The 19,092-nt window shown below is 39.8% G+C and overlaps 1 protein-coding gene and 1 long non-coding RNA gene across 2 annotated transcripts in view; one reads left to right on the forward strand and one right to left on the reverse strand.

Moving 5' to 3' along the window:
• LOC143815435 (uncharacterized) overlaps nt 1-16,848 on the forward strand; it is a 35,759-nt gene extending 18,911 nt beyond the window's left edge. Inside the window, exons 2-4 of the long non-coding RNA XR_013223749.1 lie at nt 5,104-5,227; nt 7,784-7,838; nt 15,398-16,848. This is a non-coding gene — a long non-coding RNA (uncharacterized LOC143815435). The remainder of the gene's footprint in view (nt 1-5,103; nt 5,228-7,783; nt 7,839-15,397) is intronic.
• Nucleotides 1-17,462, reverse strand: part of PHEX (phosphate regulating endopeptidase X-linked) — a 353,675-nt gene extending 336,213 nt beyond the window's left edge. Inside the window, exon 1 of the mRNA XM_077294604.1 lies at nt 17,126-17,462. Within this exon, the coding sequence (XP_077150719.1) occupies nt 17,126-17,249 (124 nt within the window). The 5' untranslated portion in view covers nt 17,250-17,462. The remainder of the gene's footprint in view (nt 1-17,125) is intronic.
• Nucleotides 17,463-19,092: the final 1,630 nt, after the last annotated feature.

A 19,092-nucleotide genomic window follows, 5' to 3' on the forward strand; every position in this document is an offset into this window, starting at 1 on the left:
TGTTGCGGCGGTACGTTGTGCCTGTGGTTCCTTCTGCTGAGCCTCCTGCTCCGGTGTTGGTTGAGGGCGAGTTGGAGTACATGGTGGAGAAGATCTTAGATTCTCGTCTCTCCAGGCGGAGGCTTCAGTACCTGGTCAAGTGGAAGGGCTATGGTCAGGAGGATAATTCCTGGGTGGTCGCCTCTGATGTACATGCGGCCGATTTAGTTCGTGCCTTTCACGCCGCTCATCCTGATCGCCCTGGTGGTCTTGGTGAGGGTTCGGTGATCCCTCACTAAGGGGGGGGTACTGTTGTGAATTTACCTTTTGGCTCCCTCTAGTGGTTACTAGTGATTTGACTCTGGGTATGTCATTCATCCCTTGTATGCTCACCTGGGTCGTTAGGTCAGGGGTGTTGCTATATAAGCTCCCTGGACCTTCAGTTCAATGCCTGGCAACGTTGTAATCAGAGCTAATCTGTTGTGCTCTTGTCTACTGATCCTGGTTCCTGCTAAATTAAGCTAAGTCTGCTTTCTTGCTTTTTGCTATTTGTTTTTGTTTGCATTTTTGTCCAGCTTGTACATAATCTGTATCCTAACCTTGCTGGAAGCTCTAGGGAGGCTGGAGTTCTCCCCCCGGGCCGTTAGACGGTTCGGGGGTTCTTGTATCTCCAGTGTGGAATTTTGTTAGGGTTTTTGTTGACCATATAAGTTATCTTACTACATTCTGCTATTAGTAAGTGGGCCTCTCTTTGCTAAACCTAGTTCATCTCTGTGTTTGTCATTTCCTCTTACCTCACCGTTATTATTTGTGGGGGGCTTGTATGCGACTTTTGGGGTCTATTCTCTGGAGGCAAGAGAGGTCTTTGTTTTCCTCTTCTAGGGGTAGTTAGTCCTCCGGCTGGCGCGAGACATCTAGCGACCAACGTAGGCATGTTCCCCGGCTACTTCTAGTGTTGGCGTTAGGAGTAGTTATATGGTCAACCCAGTTACCACTGCCCTATGAGCTGGATTTTTGTACGTCGCAGACTTACTTGTTCCTCTGAGACCCTCGCCATTGGGGTCATAACAGCGCTCCTTCCCTTCCGAGCTCTGCCCTGCGCCCAAACAATGGTTTACACCCACATATGGGGTATCAGCATACTCAGGACAAATTGCACAACAATTTTTGGGGTCCAATTTCTTCTCTTACCCTTGGGAAAATAAAAAATTGGGGGCGAAAAGATCATTTTTGTGAAAAAATATGATTTTTTATTTTTACGGCTCTGCATTATAAACTTCTGTGAAGCACTTGTTGGGTCAAAGTGCTCACCACACATCTAGATAAGTTCCTTAGGGGGTCTACTTTCCAAAATGGTGTCACTTGTGGGGGTTTTTAATGTTTAGGCACATCAGGGGCTCTCCAAACGCAACATGGCATCCCATCTTAATTCCAGTCAATTTTGCATTGAAAAGTAAAATAGCGCTCCTTCCCTTCCGAGCTCTGCTATGCGCCCAAACAGTGGTTTACCCCCACATATGGGGTATCGTCGTACTCAGGACAAATTGCACAACAACTTTTGTGGTCTAATTTCTTCTCTTACCCTTGGGGAAATAAAAAAAAGGGGGAAAAAAGATCATTTTTGTGAAAAAATATGATTTTTATTTTTACGGCTCTGCATTATAAACTTCTGTGAAGCACTTGTTGGGTCAAAGTGCTCAACACACATCTAGATAAGTTCCTTAAGGGGTCTACTTTCCAAAATGGTGTCACTTGTGGGGGGTTTCAATGTTTAGGCACATCAGGGGCTCTCCAAACGCAACATGGCGTCCCATCTCAATTCCAGTCAATTTTGCATTGAAAAGTCAAATGGCGCTCCTTCCCTTCCGAGCTCTGCCCTGCGCCCAAACAATGGTTTACACCCACATATGGGGTATCAGCATACTCAGGACAAATTGCACAACAATTTTTGGGGTCCAATTTCTTCTCTTACCCTTGGGAAAATAAAAAATTGGGGGCGAAAAGATCATTTTTGTGAAAAAATATGATTTTTTATTTTTACGGCTCTGCATTATAAACTTCTGTGAAGCACTTGTTGGGTCAAAGTGCTCACCACACATCTAGATAAGATCCTTAGGGGGTCTACTTTCCAAAATGGTGTCACTTGTGGGGGGTTTCAATGTTTAGGCACATCAGGGGCTCTCCAAATACAACATGGCGTCCCATCTCAATTCCAGTCAATTTTGCATTGAAAAGTCAAATGGCGCTCCTTTCCTTCCGAGCTCTGCCCTGCGCCCTAACAATGGTTTACACCCACATATGGGGTATCAGCGTACTCAGGACGAATTGTACAACAAATTTTGGGGTCTATTTTCTCCTGTTACCCTTGGTAAAATAAAACAAATTGGAGCTGAAACAAATTTTGTGTGAAAAAAAGTTAAATGTTTATTTTTATTTAAACATTCCAAAAATTCCTGTGAAACACCTGAAGGGTTAATAAACTTCTTGAAAGTGGTTTTGAGTACCTTGTGGGGTGCAGTGTTTAGAATGGTGTCACACTTGGGTATTTTCTATCATATATACCCCTCAAAATGACTTCAAATGAGATGTGGTCCCTAAAAAAAAATGGTGTTGTAAAAATGAGAAATTGCTGGTCAACTTTTAACCCTTATAACTCCGTCACAAAAAAAAATTTTGGTTCCAAAATTGTGCTGATGTAAAGTAGACATGTGGGAAATGTTACTTATTAAGTATTTTATCGTGACATATGTCTGTGATTTAAGGGCATAAAAATTCAAAGTTGGAAAATTGCGAAATTTTCAAAATTTTCGCCAAATATTCGTTTTTTTCACAAATAAACGCAAGTTATATCGAAGAAATTTTACCACTATCATGAAGTACAATATGTCACGAGAAAACATTGTCAGAATCGCCAAGATCTGTTGAAGCGTTCCAGAGTTATAACCTCATAAAGGGACAGTGGTCAGAATTGTAAAAATTGGCCTGGTCATTAACGTGCAAACCACCCTTGGGGGTGAAGGGGTTAAAAATGTCAGCTCAGTGCAGAAAAAATAAGCCCCACCCGACCCGAGATCAAGAAAAATGGAGACGCTATGGATATCGGAAAATGGCGCAATTTTTTTTTTTTTTTAAACAAATGTGGAATTTTTCTCCACCACTTAGATCAAAAAAGAACCTAGACATGTTTTGTGTCTATAAACTCCTAATAACCTGGAGAATCATAATGGCAGATCAGTTTTGGCATTTAGTGAACCTAGTAAAAAAGCAAAACAAAAAACAACTGTGGGACTACACTTTTTTGCAATTTCACTACACTTTGAATTTATTTTCTGTTCTCCAGTACATGATATGGTAAAACTAACAGAATCGTTCAAAAGTACAACTCGTTCCGCAAAAAACAAGCCCTCACATGGCCTTATTAATGGGAAAATAAAAAAGTTATGTCTCTGGGAAGAAGGGGAGCAAAAAATGAAAATGCAAAAAGGAAAATACTTGCAGGTCATGAAGGTGTTAAAATTTCTACAACAAAACTGATCAATAAGCGCAAAAAATGTTGTATGTAGATACCCTACGGGTATGTTCACACAGGGTGTTTTTGTAGCATGTTTTCCGACATGAAAAACTAAGGAGTTAGTAGTCAAAACTCTGCATACATTACATATGTTCTTCATACTTTTTTTTTTATGCAGTTTTGTTTTTAGGTGTTCATTTGAATGGGTGAAAAATGTGCCAAAAATGTTGAAAGACTTGACATGCTGAAGATTTGAAAAACACAAGTGAAAAATAAAACGCCTATATGCGCATGACATTTAGGACATCACATTTATTATGCTGGGACTGTAAGATGCTGCATTTTTTGCAAGTAAAAAGCCTTTAGTTTGTACTGATTAGCAGAGCATGCATATTAGCTTCAATGGCAAGAGGGATATGGCTTTTCTCCTCCTTCAGGAACTAAATATGGCGATACTAAATATGTGTACTTTTATTGTTTATTTTTTTTTATTTAGATAAAGAAATGTATCTATTGGAACAATATATATATATTTTTTTCTTTATTTAGGAATATATATATATTTTTTTACACATGTAAATATAATTTTTTTTAACTTTTTTACATTGCCCCAGGGGGGTACATCACATTATAGTGACAGATCACTGATCCCACACTTTGCAGTGCATTGTGTCAGATCAGCGATCACACAGGCACTGCAGGGAGGCTTCCCGGCGACTGCTCTGAGCAGGCATTTGAAAGCCACCTCCCTGCAGGACCCGGAAGGCCCCCCGTGGCCATTTTGGATCCGGGCCTGCAGGGAGGAGGAGATAGGAGACCCTCGGAGCAACATGATGTGTGGGGTCTCAGGGAAGCACGCAGGGAGCCCCCTCCCTGTCCGATGCTTCCCTATGCCGCCTGAACGCTGCGATCATCTTTGATCGCAGTGTTCCGGGGGTTAATGTGCGGTCCGTGACCGCTCCTGGCACATAGTACCGGATGTCAGCTGCGATAGTCAGCTGACACCCAGCTGCGATTGGCCGCTCTCCCCCCGTGAGCGTGGCCGATCGCATATGACGTACTATCCCGTCACTGGGAATTAAGTCCCAGGTCACCTCGATGGGATAGTATGTCAAATGGGATTAAGGTGTTAAAGTCTTAGAATATTTACAAATTATATAATCTCAATGTTTTTTTCTGTATTAAAGGGTCTGTCCAGGATTTATGTTAACCCCTTAATGACCGAGACAATTTTAACCTTAATATCCAAGCCAAATTTTACAATTCTGATCTGTGTCAATTTATGATTGAATAACTCTGGAATGCTTCAACGGATCCCACTTTTTCTGAGACTGTTATTTATGGACATATTATCCTTCAAGATAGTGGTAAAATGTGTTTGATATACCATTTATTCATGAAAATATCGGAAATTTGGCAAACATTTTGAAATTTTTGCAATTTTCAAACAGTTAATTTTTCTGACATACAAAATAGTCAATAAATGACATTTCCCATATGTCTACTTTACATCTGAATAATTTTGTAAACTTTTTTTAGGAAGTTTGAGGGGTTAAAACTTGATCAGCAATTTCTAATTTTTCCAAAAAAATTTACTAAACCATTTTTTTTAGGGACCACTACACATTGGATGTGATTCTGGGGGGCCTGTGTGACAGAAAAGGGGGCCCCCTGACGAAGGCTGACGCTGAAACGCGTGTCGGGGACGGGCACATCCAGGAGACGACAGTGTCGCAGGTAATCTCTGCTCTAGGCACTAATCATGATATATTATGCCATGATACAGGATTCATTCCTTATGATCTTTCTTATATTGCCTAACATTTTTCAGCAGGTACCTGCATATACTATTTGTTTTTTGGCCGCATTTTTGCCCCTTATATTTATATATTGACCGCACTCTTGCACTTTATGCTGGTATATACATATATACACACGTCCTTTACTGCATTTGTAGTCACCATATGCACCTTAGCCTAAAGGCACATTTCAGGCAATTTGTAAGGGTGTATCCCTGTACACTTTATTATTTTTACCATCATATCCATCCACTCTAGTGTGTATATATATTTTCAGTTCTGTGTTTGGTGATATATATTCATTTATTTATTTATTTATTTGTACCGCATCACTTGACCACTCCAGGACTTTGTTCATAATATTGCTCTGTCTCCCTGGTATTGTGCCCTCTTTCTTGGTTTCTTTTCCCCCTACCATTTGTTGTATTCCTTCACAAATAAATTCTATTTAAATGTATTATTTGGGCATTAGTTCGGTTTTTTGTTCTCTTTTCTTGTGTATGTTTTCCGAGTTGTCCGTCACCATGTCCATTTAAGGGTACATACTATATTTTGGATCTCGAAAAAAATATTTCATTTCTGTTGATAGAGTCTTACAAAGTAACTGAATTATTTATGTATTCCTTGCCTTGAGTTTTCCTTTAACATTATAGGCAGGAGCTAAAGCTACTGAGCCACAGTCACTGAGAGAATTTTGTATACTTTATCTGTATTTCAGGCTCTCACTCCACAGGCAGATTACATACAGCTCTGGCAAAAATTAAGAAACCACTGCAAAATGTTCAGTGTGTCTGATTTTTCTCTTTATAGATATATTTTTGAGTAAAATGTAAATTGTTCTTTTATTCTATAAACTTCTGATAACATGTCTCTGAATTTCCAAGCAATAAACTTTGTATTTTTTTCTGAAAAGGAGAAATGGTCAAAAAAAACCAAACAACTAATGCTTTCAGACCTTAAATAGTGCAAAGAAAACAAGTTCATTATCATTTAGAAACAACAATACTAATATTTTAACTCAGGAAGAGTTCAGAAATCAATCTTTTGTGGAATAGCCATGATTTCTAATCACAGCTTTCATGCGTCTTGGCATGCTTTCCACCAGTCTATCACACTGCTTCTGGTGCAAAAATTTAAGCAGTTCTTCTTTGTTTGATGGCTTGTGACTATCCATCATCCTCTTGATTACATTCCAGAGGTTTTCAATGGGGTTCAGGTCTGAAGAATGGGCTGCCCATGACAGGATTTTGATGTGGTGGTTTCTTAATTTTTGCCAGAACTGTAGAGATACAGCTATACATAGCAGTGTATTTGTATGTCTCTGTATGCTAGACAGCAAATAAAAGATTTTTTTCTTCCTGTAAAATTACTAAAAATTATTGAAAAACAATTTCATAAATGTCAGTTTTAATTAATTTGTTTTTTAAATTAAACATCACAAATCAGCAAATAACTTGGACATATTTGGTTCCCATGTAATCATAACAATCCACACAACAGGGCGATCAGATATTTATGGAGTTCGGTAAATGGAGTAAAAACAATGGCGTGATATATTTTTTTCTTTATTAAATCCATCAAAAAAATGTAATAAAAATGTAACACTGAGGACATGTTCACACGTAGCATAAATGCTAAGTTTTCTCTACTGTGTTCTTTTCTGCAGGTGTCCGCACAACACAACGCAATAAAAATCTTCTCTGGTTATTGCATGTTTGTTGTGTTTCTTTTATGCACATTCCCACATATTTGATGTGTTTTTGGTGCAGATGTGAATCTGTGGTTTTGACTGTTTTTTAATACTACAGAAAAGCTTTGAATTTCATGAATTCACATCCACTTTGCCTAGACATTTAGACCATGTTCACATGTAGTGTTAATGCTGCGTTTTTTTCTGCTGCTTTTTTTAACAGAAATTCTGCTGTGATTAACAGTCCAAGCAAAGTGGATGTGATTTCATGAAAACTGTGCCCCCTGTGAGCCTAACCACGCTAGTTAATGTTTGGGGCTGGCCCACAGTGAGAGGGGGTTAGTCAGATTAGGAATGGGACTCACTTCCTGGTAGTTGTCAGATAGGGAAGTACAGTCACAAGGCCAAGATCAAGTGCAGTGGGCTACTAGGGCCAGCATGTACCAATCATTCAAGGCAGTGGGAGGCCGTACTGATATCTTGTGTATAATCCGCCTATGTCTGGATCCCAAGGCTCAATGTGGGAGCGGATGGGTGCATTATGTCCTCTAGCACACAGGGGAAGATGGATGAGGAACTGTGTTAAGGACAGGTGGCTGATCCCAGGTGCATTGCAGAACTGGACAGGAAATTCCTGGGGCTGACGGAGTCAGGGGGCTTAGGCATAGTCCAGTAGGAATGAATGATAGGGATGAAGATGTGTCATGCTAAGGAAGTAAAGAATATTAAGGGTTGTTCCCTATCCTACCTGTTACAACCTGATGAACTTGATCTGACTAGTAAATGTTTGCTTGTTGTCCCCAGAGTTGTGTGCGGCAGCTCTTGAAGATGGAGGCCTGAAGACAGCGGAGCCCTACAAGTGAGTGTGATACACCTGACGCCTGACATTGCCAGAGCGCAACCAGACAACAGCTCGGTCATGACTACTTATCTTGACAACTTTACATAAGTATCAATATGCAATATGTGAATTCATATAGTAGCAAAATGCCCATAAAGAGGCAGCAGTATCAACTGTCTGGGCATTTATTAATTTCCCATAGGGCAGCAGGTAAGCCGACTGCATTATGTCTATTCAGATTCCGTTTTCACAGTTCACAAAAGAACTCACAGAACAACAATTTCACCTCTGCTACATCCAGATATCCAATGAACTGGTCAAATTTGATATGTTTCTGTAATTAATCTCACGGGAAGATGAAGGGATGAGGTCCCGGTGACTAAGTGACACACATTGGGCAGCGGAGACATAAAAGGCATTTAGCAGTGTAATGTAATTGTGGTTGGTAATGTGGCTCTGTTGTCTTCTACTGTGTGAACTTCAGCCTGGCACAGATTCTGCACAGCAATGCAGAAAGTTCTTGTCCTGTGTGGTGTGTTTGATGTGATTTCTGAAGAGCACTTCCTGTCACAAAGCCCGATTATCTGCTACATTACTTCAGATAGGGTCAGTCACGCCTCAGGAGACTGAAAAAATATTTTGACAGGCATAGAATGTGCCACAATAAGGGTCATTCATCAAAGACTCCTGCATGCTTAGTAAGGCCAGCAACCTGACGCACCAGCAGAGCTCCGGCCATATCACAAGTACCTGCCGCTTCCTCCTGTGCCAAGTTATGACTGAGAGATGCTTCAATTCTTCTGGCTGATGTCTTCAATGTAGTTTATAGTACAGTAATATAATATATTTTAAGAAACGTTGGCTTAGACAGTAAAATAAAGCTCACAAGTATTATTGTTCTGGTTAGCTAGTAAAGTTGTCACTACCGGAACACTTCTGTCTCTTTTGTCCTAAAATTATTATCACAGTAAAATTCACTGAATAGCATCACTAGCCCGTGTGTACTGTACTTCATAGAATAGACTGAAATATGAAGGATTTTGGCACAGCCCTTTTATGAAATTACTGAGTGGCTCCTTTGTTGTACACACCAGAAAATGTGAGAACATACAGGTAATTCATAGCACTGTGTGCCTATACAATACCCTTTAAAGGAAACCTGTCACCAGCTTTTCCCAATATAAACTAAGGCCACCACCTTTAATGCCTCTATTACAGCAGTCTAGCAAGTTGTAAAAAGGTTCCGAACCCCCTCGGTATCTCCCAAAAAATACCCTTTATAATCCCTCCCATATATTACGGACTGGCCCAATCATTGGTTTTGCTTTGGCACTTCCTCTATCCTTTATATCGCTGTCCCCCGGCTTGCTTCATGTGGATGGTGCGGCTTATGTCTGATGACCCAGAAGTAAAGTTGGCGCCTGTGCTTTACAGTACTTCGCACTGGCCTCAGAAGGGCAGAGTGAAGTGCACCTGTGTAGGAACAAGATTTAGGCCGCTGTGTGGATGACTTAGGAAATGCATTCCACCCAAAGCATGGTAGGAGGATGACGATTGTAGGGATAGAAGAGGCGCCAAAGTAAGACTAGTGATGCCCATTGGATGGGCAGTATAAGGGGATTATAAAAGGTATTTTTTGGAATCTGCAGAGAGAGGCTGGATACTTATTTACAATAGTGCATAATCACTGTCACTTTGCCTCCCCAAAAAAGTGAGCAAAAGTACACCAAAAAGCTTTATGTAACCAAAAATGGTAATGATAAAAACTGCAGTGCATACCTCAAAAACCAGCCCAAACGTAATCCTTTAGAGCAAAAACTACAAACGGTTATAGCTCTGCAACGGGAGGATCACCTCTGCCTCTATATAGGGTAACAAGCACAATGTACGCTAGATATACAGGGGCATCACGTATTTATGCTAGTGAGGTCCGTTTCTCCTTTCTTTTTTTTTATTAGAGTTATACTTTTTCAGGATAAATGGAAAGAGTGAAAGTAGAAAACAGTTTTTAAATTCCTGCAACGAATGTACAAAACTTAATGTGAAAAGCATACATTTCTATCAAAAACATCAAAGATGTTATAATGATTCCCCTGACGTTAAGCTATGAAATTTATAGGGCAGCAATAACCAATTTCTGACTCTCCCGCTGTTAAAAAAACTAACAAGCCCTGGGATCCTGCAGCCTTCTGGGAGCTGTAGTTTTGCAATAACTGGCATTCCAAAGGGTGAAAAACTTTGATCTTTACAACTGTGTTTTTTTTGGGACCACCAGAGGATCCTTGGCTGTAAAAAAAAAGCATGTACTGTACAGTATATGGCCCCATATGGTTTCAATGTAATCTTTATTGCTATCACTACACACAAGTATCAAAAATAAGGTCAAACATGTGTGGCTCCGTTAACTCATCATAAGAGTGACTCCTAATGGTAAGCAATTGGCTCCAAGTTCAGCTCATAATGGAGTTGTCTTCTGCTGGACTTTGTGCTAACTATTGTGTCACAGCTTCAGTGACTGGAGCATCTCCATCCCTGGGAATCTGACGAACACTTTGTCTTACTGATCATTATTACTATCTGCGTAATGTAAACTAGAGCTAATAAGGAACTGACAGATTTGGTTTCCCTCTTCATCACACCTAAGTGTTTGTCCATGATCAAAGACTTCTCAGGCAAGACTTTCAACCAGACTTACATGGTCATACATTTTTCTGTTGAAGTCTTAGCGAAATAAAACATCTGTCTCAGTTTATTCTGATTCATTTTACGGCCACTCCAGCAGAAATGGGCAGAATTGTTTGTGACTACAAAAACATTACTATGCTTGTTGTCCAGGATTGAATCGTTGTAGAACTTTCTAACATATCCAATGTGTGAAGAAAGACGACACAACTAGTCAGATCCAAATCATATGTAATCGTCTGTCCACCACTTTACAATCTATGAAATACTAGATAGAACACACTGGCGCTCACTACTTTAAAGTAAACTGCAGCAGCTGATATCCAGACAGATTCTGTGCCACCTCTGTCAGGGAACCTAAAAATTACTCAAAAATGGAAGATACCGCGCTCAAAAATGTATTGGCTCTTGCAGTCAGCGAGGCAGTAGATTTGGAGAGTATATATTTTTGAGCGCGGTAGCTTCCATTTTTGAGTAACTTTACAATCTATACTTAATAGGCCCAGGTTGGTGTCTGACAGAAAAAGCTATACTCACCTCCTGGACCAGGACCACTCCTCCACACTCACTACTGCATCCCATGACTTCTGCAGACAATCAGCAGTAACTGATTGGCTGCAGCATTCTCTTGTTGTACAAACAGGAATATCTGAGCGATGAGTCTAGTTTTTTTATTTTCTTAAAGGGCCACTGTCACCCCCTCCAGCCGTTATAAACTAAAAGAGCCACCTTGTGCAGCAGTAATGCTGCAGTCTAACAAGGTGGCTCTTTTAGTTTTTGATTCAGTTATTCCCTCAATAAAGCGTTTTAAAATTTGTACAAAATAACCTGTCCTTAGACCTGGAGGCGGTCCGAAGCTTCCTCGGTGAATCTCCCAACGGCCGTCACTCTTCTCTTCTGGGGATGTGGTCGCCGCCCCTGCGTGCTGTTTCTTCTTAAATCCGGCGCCTGCGCTGTGCGTGCCTGCCTGGGGCAGGCGCAGTCTTCATTGTCCGTCATAGGTCAGATGCAGGATTCCGTTCTGCGCCTGTGCGGGCAGTGCGGCCACCCTGTTGCTGAATCCCCGCCCCGCACTGTGTTATTCATTATGCACAGTGCGGGGCTGGGGTTCCTGGGCATGCGCACTGCGCTGTTCAGACGCTCCCCCAACTCCCCCGCCTTCCAGCGTTGTTATTTGCGGCTGCTTCATTCCAAACGCTGGCAAGGAAACCTGTATATTACGGCAACGCTGGAAGGCGGGGGACCGGGGGAGCGTCTGAACAGGGCAGTGCGCATGCCCAGGAACCCCAGCCCCGCACTGTGCATAATGAATAACACAGTGCGGGGCGGGGATTCAGCAACAGGGTGGCCACACTGCCCGCACAGGCGCAGAACGGAACCCTGCATCTGACCTATGACGGACAATGAAAACTGCGCCTGCCCCAGGCAGGCACGCACAGCGCAGGCGCCGGATTTAAGAGGAAACAGTGCGCAGGGGGCGGCGACCACATCCCCAGAAGAGAAGAGTGACGGCCGTTGGGAGATTCACCGAGGAGGCTTCGGACCGCCTCCAGGTCTAAGGACAGGTTATTTTGTACAAATTTTAAAACGCTTTATTGAGGGAATAACTGAATCAAAAACTAAAAGAGCCACCTTGTTAGACTGCAGCATTACTGCTGCACAAGGTGGCTCTTTTAGTTTATAACGGCTGGAGGGGGGTGACAGTGGCCCTTTAAACCACCCTGGATCCATTAACTATAACTTGTAAAGTGATGGACAACCACTTTAAATTCCTCATTATTCAGATCCTAATTACTATCAGCTAATCTAATTCTAAAACAGTTCATACACGTTAGATAAAATCAGCTGAACTTTATTTTTGGCAGGTCAGGCCATTCATCTAATGTGTTCAGGGGTCTCTTGATCCTGTCATGATAGATGATGTTGGGGGAAGAACCAGGCAAATGGTACTTCAAAGTAAAATCCTTTTGTTGCGCAAAAATGTCAGGTAGTAGGAAACTCTGAGAAGATAAGCTGCCCCGAAAGAGTCTGGCAGCAGCTAACACTTTTACTGTCTTCTCCCCATTAAAGGAATTTTCTGGGCATAACATACTGATGACCAATTCATAAGATAGTATATCAATATCAGATTATTGGGGGTCAAGCTGGCACCTCCATTGATCAGCTGTTATTTGCTCCGAGTACCACCGGATGTAAACCCATTAAACGGAGCTGCAAAGCACAGATTCATTCCATGTACTACTGAACGACTCCTATTATTGAATAGGAGCTATTCTGCATTACCCAACAGAAGCCGCTATACTTTGAATGGATCTGCGCTATGCAACTTCATTCTATGTGTTTACATCGGATGGCTGTCAGCGTAAATAACAGCTGATTGTGGGAGTGCCAGGTTTTGGACCCCTACCAATCTGACATTGATGACCTATCTTATGGATAGGTCATCAATGTATTGTGACCATACATTCCCTTTAAATATACATATACAGTGGTGTGAAAAAGTGTTTGCCCCTTCCTGATTTCTTATTCATTTGCATGTTTGTCACAGTTAAATGTTTCAGATCACCAAACTAATTTAAATATTTGACAAAGATAACACAAGTAAACACAAAATGAAGTTTTAAAATGAAAGTCTTTACTATTAAGGGACAAAGAAATCCAAACCTACAGGGCCTTGTGTGAAAAAGTGATTGCACCCACCTTAAAACATAAATTCACTGTCGTTTATCACATCTTTGGGAAGCTAAGTTCAATTTCCTTAGCTACACACAGGCCTGATTATTGCCACACCTGTTCTTAATCAAGAAATCATTTAAATAGCACCTGCCTGACAAAGTGAAGTAGCCCAAAGTACCTCAAAAGCTAGAACTCATGCAGCGATCCAAAGAAATTCAGGAACAAAATGAGAAACAAAGTAAATGAGATCTATTAGTCTGGAAAATGTTAAAAAGTCATTTCTAAAGCTTTTGCACTCCAGGGAACCACAGTGAGAGCCATTATCCACAAATGTCAAAAACATGGAACAGAGGTGAACCTTCCCAGGAGTGGCCAGGTGACTCAGTTAAGGGCAATGTTCAAAACTCCACCATAAGAAAGAGACTGGGCAAAAATGGCCTGCATGACAGTGTTCCAAGACGAAAACCACTGCTAAGCAATAAGAACATAAAGGTTCATCTCTGCTTTGCCAGAAAACATCTTGATGATCCCAAAGACTTTTGGGAGAATACTCTGTAGACTGATGAGACAAAAGTTAAAGTTTTTGGAATGTGTATGTCCCATTACATCTGGCGTAGAAGTAACACAGCATTTCAGAAAGGGAACATCATACCAATAGTAAAATATGGTGGTGGTAGTGTACTAGTCTGGGGCTGTTTTGCTGATTCAGGACCTGGAAGATATGCTGTGGTAAATGGAACCATAAATTCTGCAGTCTACCAAAAACTCCTGAAGAAAAATGTCCGGCCATCTGTTCATGACCCCAAACTGAAGAGCACTTGAGGAATGCAGCACGAAAATCATCTGAAACACACCTCTGAATGGCTTAAGAAAAGCAAAATTAAAATTTTGTAGTGGCCTAGTTATAGTCCTGACCTTAATCTCACTGAGATGTTGTTGTATGACCCTAAATAGGCAATTAATGCTGTGAAACCCTCCAATGTGTCTGAATTACAACAATTCTGTGAAGATGAGTGGGGCAAAATTCCTCCAGGGCGTTGTAAAAGACTCAATGCCAGTTATTGCAAACGCTTGATTGCAGTTGTTGCTGCTAAGGGTAGCCCAACCAGTTATTAGGTTTAGGGGCAATCACTTTTTCACACAGGGCCCTGTAGGTTTGGATTTCTTTTTCCCTTAACAATAAAGACCTTCAATTAAAAAATGCATTTTGTGATTACTTGTGTTATATTTGTCTAATATTTACATTTGTTTGGTGATTTGAAATATTTAAGTGTGAGAAACATGCAACAGAATAGGAAATTAGGAAAGGGGCAAACACTTTTTCACAACACTGTATACCAAGCTGATCCAACTTTTCTGTGAGATACCTATTTACCATGTGACAGCAACATGATATGTATTGACAGCCTAAACATCCCATGTCATTTTCATTTTATAACAACTAATGCGCTTTATTAAATAGCATTGAAACCACACTGAAGTTTTCACTAGAAATATAGGATTTTATTTTTTTTTCATGCCTGGGGGAGACATTTAAGATTGCACGGTCAAACTTTTCAGTTAGCTGCTAAAAAGTATAATTTTATAACTTTCTGCTTAAATTATAGCTGTAGGAACAAGGTGCAACTTGTATAAGATAACTATGAGTAGTCAGGACTCAGAAAGTAGGTAGGAACATCGGGAAGATCATTTGGCATCAGTAATTTTAAATGAACTGGAGAAGACTTCTATGAATCCTATGGACAGCTAGGGTCACCAACAAAGATGTTCTTGATCATATGAACCCAGAATTGTCCCTGGAAGGTAAGACAGGGAAACTAACCTATCTTGGACAAGTAGTGATGGCAAATGCCTCAGAAAAGTAGATGCTAATCATAAAAGTCAGTATTAAAAGGAAATTGGGGAGACCAAAGACTCATTGGCTGACACCATCAAGAATGACTCTGGAATGAACATTAAGCAATTGAAAGAAGCCATAAAAAAAACTGGGAAGCATGGCAACAAATGGTCTACAGAGTATCCAAAGGTTGGAAACTACAGTGTGAATAGAATCAGATTTTCTTTAAAAAAAAAAAAAGCTGAGATTGACATCTAGCACAGCCAAAACAGAGATATTCCTCCTGCCCCACAGACCCATAGTCATTTAATGTATTTACATTGTCTATATAAAATCTCAATACCTTTAAAAGTAATCATTTGTTTTCCGTTTGCTTACATAGGACCGGCCTTTTACACATTGCTACATAGAGATGTACATGAAAAATGCCAATTTCAGAGTGATCAGAATTGTACAGCTCTGGCAAAAATGAAGAGACCACCACATCAAAACCCTGTCATGGGCAGCCCAATCTCCAGACCTGAACCTCACTGAAAACCTCAGGAATGTAATCAAGAGGATGATGGACAGTCACAAGCCATCAAACAAAGAAGAACTGCTTACATTTTTGTGCCAGAAGCAGTGTGAAAGACTGGTGGAAAGCATGCCAAGACTCATTAAATCTGTGATTAAAAATCATGGTTATTCCACAAAATATTGATTTCTGAACTCTTCCAGAGTTAAAAGATTAGTATTTTTGTTTCCAAATGATTAGGAATTTGTTTTCTTTGCATTATTTGAGGTCTGAAAGCACTGGGTTTTTTGTCATTTTGACCATTTCTCCTTTTCAGAAAAAAATACAAAAATTATTGCTTGGAAATGTTGTCAGAAGTTTATAGAATAAAAGAACAATTTTCGTTTTACTCAAAAATATACCTATAAAGAGAAAAATCAAACAACATTTCGTAGGGGTCTCTTAATTTTTGCCAGAGCTGTATATATTCGAATCATTTTTGATACCTTGGAGAGTTTGATACAGAGAAATATTGGAGCACTGGTTTCCATGTGCGGACAAAGACAGAAGAGGCCCTTGTACAAGAACTATATATGAGCTCTTTGCAGTCCAGTAGCTCATCATAATGCACAATTATACCTGCATCAGAGGTAGAAATGGGCCCCCATACCTCTTGGTCCCCTGTGCACTTGCACTGATGGTCTGTCCACCCCTGCTGGTTACCTTGGGAGACATTGACCTATGTGAAATCAGATTTTTCTCGGAATAACAGAATGGAGAAAATGGAAATATTTTTTTTTCATCTTCTCCTCGTCCGAGAAAATCCGATCACACTATAATCACACTCTGATCAAAGGGTGATTAACATAATTATCTTGGGTGAGGGAAAATATGCTGGTGTGACCCTAGCCTTAGGATGGAATGGAAATTGATGACCTATCCCATACCAGCATCTGAACATTATTACGTTGGAGCCCTTTAATAAAATTATGTTGCAGGAACCATTAATTATTCCTTGTTTTAAATAGACCAGATATATTTAAAAAAAAAAAAAATCTCTGGATCAAAAAATATTTTTCTGGCGTTTTAATTATTTCTTCTCATTAATGTCAATGGACCAATAATTCAAATTGAAAAACTGATCATAGTGTTTTAGCATTTTTTTCTATAGCTTCTTGACCTCATTATTGAAAATGGAATGAAAAATGTATTTCTTTTTCAGTGTTAACAAACATAGGTCAATGGAGTTGATGCAAATAATACCAAAATATGCATTACTGTATTCATTTGCAGCACAAGAAACTGAACTGGATACTTAATCTTATCCAATGTAAGCAAAAATAAAGTATCTTTCCTACTTTCTGGCTACATGCCCCTCTTCTTGTGATGCCCTAAACCAAAATTGCCCTAGTTTTCTGTACATTTACCAACTTTACACTTAGTATGCCCCCATTGCTCATGAGAAGAAACTTTTTATAGTGAGGGTATATTGCACATCTATTACATTCATTTGCTGTTTTTCATTCATTTAGAATGAACCTATTTGCTATTTCCTTGTCATTCAGACATTCCAATGAAGGTGGTAACTTTAGACATGTCATGATAATAGTTACTTACGTAGTAGAAGCAGTAAAGCGAGGATCCCTGTGATGCATATGAAGATGACCAGGGCTATTTTAATTGTTCTAGTTGCAGAACTTTTGTTGCCTGACTTTGACGTGCCCATGTCTTCTCCTTCCATAGACTGCTTGTGAGAGAAGACAGCTGCCTGAGGACAAATTTCCTTCTCCCTTTAATGTTCCTCTTGAGGGTTTTAATCAGAAACCCATGTTCTAAATGAGCTTCCTGCCCTTTCGTCTTCTTCATAGAATACACATCTTTACAAGTTTCTAGTCATCAGACTCTTTCTCTCCTCCTTCTATAGAGGGGTGGGAGAAATGGAGCACAATAAAAAAAACAAGGGCTTTCCCTATCCCTCCTCTTCTGGAAAAAAAAAAAACTACACACAGCTCACCGGCTGGGACTTGCCAAAATGAATGGTGACTTTTCATATTCACAAAACTTCTGTGGTCTGTGAAGTATGCTGCAGAGCTAGGCTGTGAGGCTCAGATTATCTACATATTGCTATTCGGATAGTTGGAAGCATATAACGTTGGAAGGGAGGGTGTATTTTGTGTCATACACAACTTACAAAATTGTGTTCTCATGGAGTTCATAATCTTCAGATCTAGTACGGTTAATCTTTTTCTTATCTCTAGTTGTTAAGCTTCCAGGGTTCAGTCTGCCAAAATATGACAGGATCTATATTCATTCTGTATTCCTTGTGGCTTCAAGTAAGAAAGGCGTAAAACTTTAGCAGAAAAAATGTTGTAATAATATCTTTCCTTATTTAAATCAAGAATACATATATATATATATATATATATATATATATATATATATATATATATATATATATATATATATATATATATATACTGCTCAAAAAAATAAAGGGAACACTAAAATCCCACGTCCTAGATATCTCTGAATGAAATATTCCAGATGTAAATCTTTATTCTTTATATAGTGGAATGTGTTGAGAACAATAAAACCTAAAAATGATCAACGTAAATCACAACTAATATCCCAACGAGGTCTGGAGTTGGAATGATGCTCAAAATCAAAGTGGAAAATGAAGTTACAGGCTGATCCAACTTCAGTGGAAATGCCGCAAGACAAGGAAATGATGCTTAGTAGTGTGAGGCCTTACAAAAAATATGTATATATATTTTACTCTACTTAGGTCAAAGTTTTTAGTGAGTATAAGGTGACGTGTGCAGAAACAACATATACAGTAAAACCGTAGTAAAGTCTAAAGTACCAGTTTCAAAAAGTTCACTTGTAGAATCACAAAGAAACTGTTAGAACAGCGGTCCAATAAGATGAATTGGCATTAGAACTTCATATATTTACCATAACATGAATAAGTATACAGGGAAAAAAAACTTTGCGTAGATATAAATGCAAAGTTAAGATATACAGTCCAAATGCCAATGGAATAAAAAAAATAGTGGTTACCAAAAGTAATAAATAATGATCAGTGATGAAAGATTCCCATGATAATCATCTGGACCAGGGGTGGGCAATTAATTTTGCAGAGGGGCCACATGAGAGACCGTAACTGTTGTGGAGGGTTGAACCAGAGGGCTGAAATTAATTCTACTCAATATTAATATTGATATATTATAATTATATTATTGATTATAATAATATTAATTGTATCACTTAATATTGAGCAGAATTAAGTATGCTGGCCCCCTATTTATTGTTTGAACCTGAGTACAGCCACTTATGTATATCGTATAAACCCCCCACAGCCCCTCATATACTATAAGAGCTCCACAGAGCCTCCCCATATACAGGATGAGCCCCACACAGTCTTCCCATATACTGCATGAGGCCACACAGCCTCCCTATATAATGCATGAGCCCCACACAGCCTCCCTATATACTGCATGAGGTCCACAGTCTCCCCATATACTGCATGAGGCCCCACGCAGCCTTCCCATATACTGCATGAGCCCCAAGAGCCTCCCCATATA

This window comes from Ranitomeya variabilis, chromosome 3, assembly GCF_051348905.1.
Source record: "Ranitomeya variabilis isolate aRanVar5 chromosome 3, aRanVar5.hap1, whole genome shotgun sequence".
NCBI classification, from domain to species: Eukaryota; Metazoa; Chordata; class Amphibia; order Anura; family Dendrobatidae; genus Ranitomeya; species Ranitomeya variabilis.